Below are 11,070 nucleotides of genomic sequence, written 5' to 3' on the forward strand. Positions count from 1 at the left end.
ACCCGGACAGCTCCCCTCTTGCTGTTAGCAAACACTGTGCATGGGCTTTTGTTCACTGGGATCCATAAGCATCTCTTAGGAGATGTCAAGGTTTGATCTTGAAGATGTGACTATACAGCCTTGAAATTTTCACCTCTTTCTAGGATATGATGACGCTATTAAAAATAAATGTGAGAAAAGAAAACAAAGAGAAGAAAAGAATCCCAGGAAGACTCATAATTGGAGACTATCCCCTTTGAAAAACAGAAAAAGTGTTTGAGGACAGTATTTCCCGAGGGCTTCACTCACTTTGTAAGGGCACTTGCTTTGCCGGGAGAAAAAAGAAACTCAGAGGTCTCCAGTGGAAATAAGTTTGTTTATTAAAGCACTGAGATTCTGCAAACTTTAGTAATAAATGGAGCTGTGAAACCACATCCTTATAATAAATAGATCTCCAGAAAATGTGTCAATAAATGTATTGCTTTAAGCCTTCACATGTTTTGCGTAGATTTCCAATCACTCAGTGTGAACACAGTTAAGCTGATGTGGAGAAAGCTGTGCTGAGAATAGTGAAAATAGCTACAACCCAACACAAAACGGGAGGACGTACTTCCTAAGGAGTGTTTTCTTTCTGCCACATCTGACATAAACTGAGCCGGTCCACAAACTCTTCTCCCTGTGTTCTCCCTGCATGCAGCAGCCGGTGTGTCGCACACCTGTCCAGGTCCCCAGGCTTCCCCCACTTCAGACGGAGAAATTCTGAAAGACGTCGGCCGCCTCCACCCAGGTCCGGAAACAGGCCCGCCCCCGCTCGCGGATCTGCTTGCGCCCTTTGTCGGTGATGACCTCCCCGCTGGGTTTCAGGATCACAAGCTTGGGCGTGGCTGTGATGTGGTATCTGGTCCTCAGCTCACTGTGGGAGACAAGAGAGCAGGCCAGGGGTCGGCATGGGGCCAGAGGTCCCTTCAAAAGGGGCCAGGGCCTCCCTGTGCCCACAAGCCGGCAAAGCCTCAGAACCCAGCCCGCTGTGCCCTCCTCCTGCGCTGGGGCGGTGGGGGGGGGGGGGAGGGGTCGGCCCTTGACCCTCTCTCCTTCTTGCTCTTTTCCAGTCCAGATCAGTCCTATCCCAGAAAAGTGTCTACAGTGGTGGGTCTGCCACAGGGGACAACCGAGGCCTCTATATGTGGCTGCTGTGCCTAAGGGACTGAATCTTTCATGTCAATTTCAATTTAAGAAGCCACATGTGGCTAGCAGCTAGTGGCTACTGTATTACAAAGTGCAACTCTAAATCCACAAATCAACCCAATACATTGATATCCCTCTCTGCATCTCAAGAGGTTGAAAACGATCAGGTACATAGAATGGTGAAAGTTAAAATCACATGAGTTCTAAATAAATGCAAAGCCTTATTCAACTCTCTGCCCTACAAGTTTAAGGACGCGCTGATCAACAGTAGGATGAACCATTTCTAGACTACTTTCCCATCAAGTGTAACCCCATGGGTGGCCTTTCTACAAAATGATTTGTATTTATCTAGAGAAAGGAGCATCGTCCTTCTTAGTTTCCCAAATCTCCCTACAACCCTCACAAGGATTACTGCCCTCAGGACAGGACAACTGATGAAAACCCCTTCCTGTGTCTATGACCAGCTTGCAAAAGCTTCACGTCAACAGTAATCTGATTTCCCTCATATGTCACCCTCAGGACTGTGAATCTGAGTAGAAGGGAAAACGCACTTAAGACCCTCTTGTTATCAAATCTTCCCTGACATCTCCATTAAGGTCTTCCCACACCCAGGTCAAAGACAAGGCTCAACTGGAACAGGAAAACAAACCCAGTACCTACACCTGAGAAAGGGAGAATATATCTTGTTTTCAAACATCTAGGAGACAATGACAAACTGGCCGTGCTCTCAGTCACACAGGGGGTCGTATTAAATTTCAAATATTCAGTAGCACAGAGACGACTTAGACCATAACGTAATGGAATTGGAAACCAATAAAAATAATTTTTTTGGAATGAGCTTAAGAACTAAATAACCATATGTTATATGTGAAATAGCAATGCAGACTACAAAATAACACAGAGCAATACGGAATATACTAGATTCCAAGCTGGAGATACAATTTGACCCAGTTAGGAAGCTGTGATCTTAAACACCCCTATCCAAAACTAGAAGGCAGCTAGAACGAGTTCTGCCTTTAATTCAAGAAGCTAGAAAAACAATGATGGAGTAAACGCAACAAAAGCGGAAAGAGGAAAAAGGAGACCGAGGACAGAAATCACTGAAATAGGAAATGAATCAAATAAGGGTGAGCAATAAAACTACACCTGCTTCTTAAGAAAGACTGAAAAATGGAGCAAAGCTCTACCAAGACTTGGCCAGGGAGAGGGAAGCCAGGGACACAGGCAGACGGCTCTTGTCACTCCAGGAACACATGGCAACTACTGGAAGGCCTGTTCCTGAAGGAAGCCCTGCACACAGCTGCCAGTCCAGCAGCGTCTGGAAACCAGTCCACACGTGTCCTCTACTTACATGAGGAGGAAAAAGGGAATGGGAGGAAAAGAAATATGGGAACTATTACATAAAAATGAACATGAATAATGAGAAAGACACAATACAGATGGCCCTGATGTAACAGCATGGCAGGACTGACAAGCCCAAACCACAAACAGAGTAGATGCAAATCCACATCAGACTGCAGACTGAGGGACAAATGGATCTGTCACAAAGAGCCACACAGGTCTGGGCACTCAGGCAGGGTCAATGAAAAATATGGCAGAGATGACCTTCTCCAATGTTTTAAGAATCCTGCACAACCCCTGATTTTTTTCTCCACAGGCATAAAACAAAACTATGAAACAACCCAAGTAACTCGTTGTACAAAAGCTGTGGGGACATGGCCAGCTTTGTCTGGCCGTGTGGGCAGGTGGGTTATGTCAGCACCTGACTCTGGACAGTGGGGCAGGGCATGCAGTGCCCACCCTGCCTAGCAGGGAAGCAGTGGCCCTGCTGGGGCTTTGCCACCCAAGGCCTTGGGGCTTACCGTCAAGCAGGAACGTCAAGCCTGATGGGCTTTTGGAGGGTGGTGAGGTGAGGGGATCCTGCAGGCGGAGCCCACCTGGAACCTGACGCAGCCTCTGCATCCCTGTCAGGTCCCATCGCTGCTGCTGCTGGTCCAGGGTCCAGCCTTTGGGCAGCATGTCTGGAGCAGCAGCACCTCTGAGTGTGGGGTCCCTGGACCAGCAGCAGCAGCATCACCCAGGAACTTGTCAGAAATGCAGAATCTCCTGCCCCTGATGGTGGGCGTGGAGCCCACTTACCCAAGTTTGCCAAACCTCCCAGGGCCTCGTGCATCCCCTCCAGGGACCAGAAGGAGAGGGGAAAGAGCAGGCAGGAGCGGAAGCTGAGGACGGGGCCCTCCACAGCTCAGGGAGCAGAGGCCTAGGGCTTGCTGCGCAGCCTCCATGACCCTCCTGTAGAAAGCATGCCTCCCACTTTCTGGCATTAACCAGCTGTGTGACTTGACAAGCTATTACAGTCAGTCTCCCTACATTCCCAATTCCTTGTCTGACCGCTGAATAACAGAGCCCACTGCCTGGAGTTGTTGCGAAGATGAAATAAGTAATACATGTACAGCTTAGCTAAGGGCTTGGTGTATAGTAAGTACTCAACAAACGCTGGCTGTTCTCTTTGGGTGGGAGGACCCAGAACAAAGTCCAGCTCGGCCTTGTGTGGTCAGCAAGGCCTCGGCCCCGGCTATCCTGACAGTACACGACTGAGTAGGTAGCACACTCAGAACCAGGGAGCTCTGTGGAGCACTTACTTGTGTGCTTGGAAAGAAGGTGTGAGTGTGCAGCCCACCACAGCAGCCACTCTGTCACTGTGAGAGACTGCATTTGCCAGGTGGCCACTGGCTGCAGCAGTATGAAGGACATGGCAGAAGGCAGAGCCACAAATCCTCAGTGGCCTTCCACCTCCCTCGGACCAGCTCCTGGGTGCTGAGTGTTCCAGGTAAGCTGATCAATAACCTTTCTTGTTTAGGCTTTGCTGTTGTTTTAATCACTTGCAACATTAAATCAAAGTCTGAGGCAGTCAGGGGACTGCAACGCAAGCTGGGTTTTGAGGAGCACGGAGGTTTGGAATAGACATTTTGTTGCTCCAGGTAATCTTCAAAAAAGTCACCAGTGTGGGCGCTCAAATCCCCATCCAAGCAGCGTCTGCCTGGGGACAACTGTAACCTTGGAACCAAGAAAGAGAGGCACTTAACCACCCTCCTCCCCTGGAGTCATCTCAGTCCCCTCTGGGCACTGAGCTGTGTCTAGAGAGAGATGAGACTGTGCCTTGGAAAGGAGAGAACCTTGTAATTGGGCAGACAGAAGTCATTATAACTGGGCATTTAACCATTTGGGGGAAATCGAGCACCCGGTTCCTCTTTGCCCCTGGTGCTGGGTGCTGTTGCTAGGTTGGCCCCCTCGCTTCACCTAACGTAGTGTGTCCTTGTCCCTGGCACAACCACTTCTAGGTTGCCATGGCAACTTCTGGCTCCAGTCTCTTTCCATCTCAACCACCAGCAGACTGTTACAGAGCAAATCTATTTGCTCCAATCACCCATCCAACAAGCACCCTGCAGGTGCCAAGCACTGGACAAGGTCTGGTCCAACCTTAGGGCTACAGAGGACCCCCCCAAAAAAAAACACAACACTGCTACACCGCATGGCACTGCACTCGAGCTATGAAGGACACAGGCCTCCCAGGCCAGATATGCTCCCGGTGTCTCCAGGGGCACGCAGGAAGGGCTGCCAGGGGACTCCAGGGTTGGGGGCTGTGGCATGTGCGACCTTTGGGGATGGGAAAGTGTGTGGAGCGTTCTGGAACTTCAGTTGTCCAGTCTGAATAGAGCACAGGTGGAAAGGGCTGGGATGGGAGGCAAGTGTGGTCAAATGCTGGGGGGGGGGGGGCAAAAGGTAGACTGAGCTCTGTGGGCAACAGGAGTTCAGGGAATCCCTGGAGAACTGGGGTACGGCGTGGCAGGCCCAGACCTGTCTTTGGTGAGACAGGCAGGTGTGAGAACAAGAGTCCTCTAAATGAGAACACCAAGGCCAGCTGGCAGGGAACCAGTGAGAATGTTCTGATGGTCCAGAATCTACATGAAGAAAGCAGCACTGAGTAGAAAGACAGGAAAGGGCTGGAGAGCTGCAGATTCAGTGGATTTGGGGCCTGACTGGGACGTGTAAGTCAGGAGGCCCAGAAGGGCTAGAAACCCGGGCTGGAGAGGGCAGGGCCAAGCAATTTGGCACACGCAACGACTCCACCCCACTGCGTCGAGGTCTCTAATGGAACCATGCTGTACCCAGCAAACGAAGCTACAGCCAGCTGTCTTTTCCATCTCATCCAAACCTGTAGACGTGGAAGGCAAGGTGCTCCATGCACCTGGCCTATGGTGGGGGGCAGTGCTCAGCGCCAGAGCAGGAGGAGCGGGGTCTGCTCCAGGCCGCTTTGGGGTCTGCTGAGGTTCCAGAGCCTGAGTGGGCACGAGTGTTGTTAAGAAACCATCAAAAAATCCATGTGACATCACTACTGAGCAGGTCTCGCCTGCACGGGAGCATGTGACAGGAATTCCTGCTGGCAAATTTAGTTGTTCCTTCTTTCTTGGGCCCATAACAAAGAGAAGGAAGCCAGGTAGGATGGCCTGTCCTCGGTGCCATCCCCATGTTCAGGCCTCGAAGGTCAGTCCCTCCTCTTGCCCACTCTGCCACCCCTGTGGGGGCTGTGTGGTGATGTCCTCTCTTCCTCCTAAGACTCGGCGGTCAGCAGTAATCCAATGGACAGCCGCTGAGGGAAGACAGCATGGGTCCCTCACTGTGACTAAGGGGCCGAGGAGATTACTGCCTTGGCCCCACTTGCCCACAGCAGCCAGCAGAGTGCTGTGTTCTGCACACATTAGGAACTTCCCCACTGCTGCCTGGATGCTCCTGACAGCCTTTCGTTCTCCTTGGTGGTGGCTATTTCCATTTTGCTCCTGATCTGAGCCCATAAATTCAGGCTAGAATAAGCAAAATTGAGAAAACAGCACCAAGAATCCCCACAGAATACCCCATTTCCTAACGTACACACAGCAGTGACAGGGTTAAGGAAGTGCAGTCTGGAAAGGGGCAGGACAAGGAGCTAACTTCCCCAAGAGGAAAACTGAGGGATGAGGCTGGGTCCCCCAGGGAGATCAGGCGCCTGGCCTGACATGGCCAAATGAGGCCACCTGAGCCCTGAGCTGCTCAGCTGCCTGCAGGGAACCTCAGCAGCTTCAACCAGATAACCAGGGAAGTGGAAGAGAGATCTGATGACCCTCCTCCCAGCTCGGGACCCTCAGAGAAGCAGTAGCTGGAGCAGAAAGACGGTTCCAGGGCCAGAAGTGCTGGTCTCTGCGCCTCAAGGCACATCTGTGAAATGGGCAGTACACACCAAGTGCTGGCACACAACCAGCTGTCCTCAGGTGTGTGTGATGTGTAGTTATACTCAGCCTCCAGCTCACCCATGGGTGAATCCAGGAGCTGGGCTCCGGGGGCCTGAGCTCTTGGCTTGATTACTATCACTTTCAAAACTAAATGTGTTCTTTCAAAAGCTGTGTGTAAGTCGAGTACTAAGCAAATCAAAACACATTTTACAACCAGAACAAGACGCAATGCTATAATGCACCCTTTTGCCAAGTGAATCTCAGTCATTTGGATTTATCTGGTTCTTTCCTAGTCGTGCTGTGACAGAGGCCTGAGGAAGCAGGCTTGCCCCTCTCATCTCTTCCTCCACATGACCGAAAGCAGGTGTTGGGGGGGGAAGTTACACTTCCACGGAACTTCCAAAGTTAGCTCCCATTTTTAATTGGCCAGAAAGAATGTCATCTGAGGACAATTAATTTGGTGGTTAATGCCACAGCTAAATAATAATCCCCAGAGAAATGTGGCACGTACCCCTCCCTGTAAAACAAAGCCCAGAAATTCTCCTCTGCATCTAAGGGGATGGTGGGGTAATGTACTTTGTGAAGCACGATTTAAACCCAAATCTGGACGCTTACACCACAGGGGACCCAGCATGCAGGACACTGGGCCCCTATCATACTCCCCCTCGGCCAACTCCCCCAAGTCCTCCCTCCTCCCCATCGTGGAGCCGGTGACCAGCCAAAGGAGGCCTGTGGTCAATTCACAAATTGTGAAATCCAACAAATCCCTGTCATGTCTTTTCTAAAGCAAGGGCAGAATGAGATCGTTGGGGCAAGATTTTAGTCGCCTCTGACATTTGTCTCGGCGGGAATCCAGGAACCAGGTTCCCTCTACAGTTGTCGGAGCAAGAATCACCTCTACTGTTAGGAAATTCCAGTCACTGGCAGTAAAAATAAAACTGCAGCGTAGCCAGCACTGGGTTCCTCCAGCCCCGGAGCTCCTGGCCTTCCCCCGGCACCTCCCCTACCCCGCCGCCACCTCGCACCTCGTCCCCCGGCACCTCGCCCCCAGCCACCACGCACTGCTGGCCTGGTCAGCTACCCCCCAGTCTCCGGTTCTGGCTGAAGTGGCCTCCCGAGTCCTCTCTCCTGCTCTCCAGCCTCGGGATCTTCCCTGTGCATTGGGGCGGAGCGTTCCGGGCTGCGGCTCCCAAGGTGGGCTCCGCTCACCGCAGTATCACCGGAGCTCATGAGAAATACAGACCCTCCGCGCCAGAGAATGGGGTGCGATAGGGTTCGAGATCAGCAAGCCCCCCGGGGTTGCGGACGCTCCAGTCTGCCAACTGCTAGAGCCTCCCTGGTAAGTTGAGAAGAGACTACAATGTACTCCAGAGCCGGCCAACCCCGACGTGTGTGGGGTAGGATCGTCGGGGGTCGGGGCTCCAGACTGCAGGGAAAGGCACTGGGCACGGGACTCGGGACGCCCTGGCGGCCCCACTCGGGGCCCCACTCACTGCCGATAGGGGTCGTGGAAGGGCAACGCTAGCCAGGCGCCCGGGAGCTGGCGCATGAAGTCTTCCATCTCCTGGACGCTGCGGTCGGCTGACACCAACACCACAGCCAAGGGCGCGGGCGGCAGCGCCTGCTCCACTAGTTCCGCGTAGAAGTCACAGAGCAGCGGCGTAAAGTCGCGGCTGGGCGCGCACCCGGCTGCCGCGAAGTACAACGCCACCACCTTGTTCTGCAGCACCGCCTCGGCCTCCACCCACGCGCCGCCGGGGGTCACCAGGCGTCGCCCGCCCAGCACATCCACCATAGCCCGCGCTGGGACACCTGCGACGGAGAACACCTGACGGGAAAGGACACCTGGAGAGAGAAAAGGGAGAGGGCGGCAGTGAGCGAAGGTGGATGGTCACCAGCCGGGTACAGACACACCTGTGTGGGCGAGGGGCGGCGGTGAGCGCAGGTGGATGGTCACCTGAAGGAGGGCGGCGGTGTCCCGCCCCTCTTCGCACCGCCTGGCTCTCGGGCCGCGCAAGACTCTTCCGGACCTCGACACCAGCCTCGGCCTCCGACTGGGGAAGGGGCGTCCGCACTGGATGGGGGCGGGGGGACACCCCCAGACACCACCGACCCCAGATGCAGCCCCGGCTGCTACATCGGTGCACCCGCTTCTAGAGAGCCGAGTCGCCCAGGCTTCCTGCCGCTCTAGAGCGCTCCTCTCTGCACCCCCGCCCCGCCCCGCCTCCCACTCCCCAGTGCGTTCCGCCCCACAATCCTCTTCACCTCCCATCCCCTTTACCGGCTCAGCTATCTGTCCCGTCCCACTCCGCCCCGCAAGCTGCCTCCCGGCCCCCGACCCCACGCGCTCTTGTCCCCTCGCATCCTCCCCTGCGTCGCCCACCGCGCCCTGGCCCCCAGTCCACGCCCGCTCCCCTTCTCCTCCTCCCTACTCTGTGCTCTGTCCCGCCCCACGTGTGTCCCGCAGACGGGGGAGGAGCAGGGTTGTTTGGCCTGGAGGAACAAGGGCGGGGCGATGGGGAGACGCGCCCAGTTCTTTCCCGGGATTTCCCAGACTTCCTGCGCCCAGGCTGGGAGGTTCCCAGAAATCTTGCAAGTAACGGGGAGATTTTCAAAGGACGTGTTTCACGGAGGAGAGTGTGAAACACGAGAGAATGTGCCTAGCACTGTAGGAGGCCGTGGTATCGGCCTTGAGTCAATAGACTCAGCTCTCGTCCCCGGCGGGAGAGGCACTCGCGTGGGCGTAGAATTTGTGAGGGCCAGAAAACTCAGCAATAAAAGAATTCTAGTGCAATATTTAAAAAATTCAAAATTAATGTCAACATCTTCAGGATGACCGAAACATCAAACGGGTAAATAGGACAGGATCCCACCCTGATCTCCGACGTCAACGGCGCGCACCTCACCCTGAGTACCAGCCCACACGCCGCCATCAGGAGTTTATATTCCAGTGGGGACTAAACACAAAAACTCGGTGAATGAGGAAAATTCAATGTGTGTGCTCTGGAGAGGAAGGGGCAGAAAAAAGGACAGGGGAAGGGCGGAGCCATAGGGAGCGGCACGGTTTGAACGAGCCGTGGAGAAGGCGGAGTCCCGCTGTCCCCTCCCGCTTCCCCTGAGAGGAGTCAGACCCACGGGGACACTGTGCACTACCGTGTTTCCCGGAAAATAAGACCTAGCCGGACAATCAGCTCTAATGAGTCTTTTGGAGCAAACATTAATATAAGACCCTGTCTTATTTTATTACAAGACCGGGTATAATATAATAGAGCTGACTATCCGGCTAGTTCTTATTTTCAGGGAAACACGGTACTAGCCCAACCTACGGGGATCGGTTGTGTAAGTGCACTTGGCAGAGCCGGGGCTAAGGGGAAATTCTGTCGGAGGACTAATAATGCCCTATGAAGCACGCTGCCAAAGCGTCTATTTACTGTCCTTTTAGAAGAGTAGGGATTTATAGGCGAATAGGAGAAAAAAATCGAGAGGAACTGTGAGCAGTATAAATCTTGTATGTGGAAGCCCCTGACTTTTGTTAAATGTCAGAAATAAGGTGAATGGAATGTCGCCAAACTCTAAACATCAACAAGACCTGTTTGGCCTTTTTTCTTTTAGTACAACAGTGAGCCAAGTACAGAACATTCCTTTTAGTACCATCCACCCATTGGAGAGACATCTATTTGTATAAATGCTGTGTGCTAAGGGTTGGGTGCCTATTTCTGGGAAAGCAGCCCATCCAGGCACGCCGGTGAAGCCAGGCAGCCCTCCCCTGCCTCCAGGAAAATCTGGGCACAGTGGAGGCTGAAGGGCAGATGGCCCTCCTCACCAGGGGACCCTCTTCTTGTGGCCACTCTTGACTGTGTGTGTGTGTATCAGTGTTTTGGTAAATAAAGTTGGACAAAATAATATGGACAAAAATGGCCTTTCACTTCCATTCTGTGCCAAGACTCTTTGGCTGCCCCTTCTGGTCCTGCCTTTCTCATGAGTCTATGCCCTCTTCCAGATTGAGCCCCTTCCCGTGTTCTCCAGGCAGAATCACAGGCTGTCAGTATCACAAGGGACCACCTGGGCCAAGGTGCTTCCTTTAGTTGCTGCTCACCTCCAGGCATCACCGCAAGCACTAGATCACCAACCACTGCTGTCCCCCAGGCTGCCCGCACGCCATGTGCAAGAAGTCTGCCGCCCAGCTCTGCGAGTACACAGAGCTTCTTTCCTCGTTTTCCTGCCTTTCCTCTCAGCTTTTCAACAGTGTCCACTCGTGATGACCTTCTGGTTCTCACCATTTATTTTCCTAAAAAATGAAACCTTTAGTTTTTCACAACTTTAGCCCTGACACTATTCCCCAGCATTTGACCCAGAGCACAAAGACACTTTGTGGAGATCACAATATCTGCCTCGTTCAAATGAACAACATACTAAAATACCACTCTTGGTCTAGCCCCCATCTTCTGAAACAAAAGTACCATCGGAAGCTTGTTAGAAACACATATTCTCAGGCGCCAGGCCACACTCAGAATCACAAACTCTCCCTCTCTCCTTTTCTTCTTTTTGGAATTCGGGTCTCATCTCAGGAGTCTCCTAAAATAGTTATTGAGGTATAATTTACGTTATCATAAAATCACCCATTTTAAGTGCACAATTC

The 11,070-nt window shown here is 52.9% G+C and overlaps 1 protein-coding gene across 1 annotated transcript; it reads right to left on the reverse strand.

Annotated features, from left to right (window-relative positions):
* Nucleotides 1–371: 371 nt before the first annotated feature.
* Nucleotides 372–8,629, reverse strand: NXNL2 (nucleoredoxin like 2). The gene is made up of 3 exons (XM_033122100.1): nucleotides 8,389–8,629; nucleotides 7,925–8,276; nucleotides 372–892 (listed from the first exon to the last, which is right to left on the reverse strand). Exons 2-3 carry the CDS (start codon nucleotides 8,224–8,226, stop codon nucleotides 724–726), a joined length of 471 nt encoding a protein of 156 aa, XP_032977991.1. The 5' UTR covers nucleotides 8,227–8,276; nucleotides 8,389–8,629; the 3' UTR covers nucleotides 372–723.
* Between the last annotated feature and the right edge of the window lie 2,441 nt (nucleotides 8,630–11,070).

This window comes from Rhinolophus ferrumequinum, chromosome 12 (genome assembly GCF_004115265.2).
Source record: "Rhinolophus ferrumequinum isolate MPI-CBG mRhiFer1 chromosome 12, mRhiFer1_v1.p, whole genome shotgun sequence".
Classification (NCBI taxonomy): Eukaryota; Metazoa; Chordata; class Mammalia; order Chiroptera; family Rhinolophidae; genus Rhinolophus; species Rhinolophus ferrumequinum.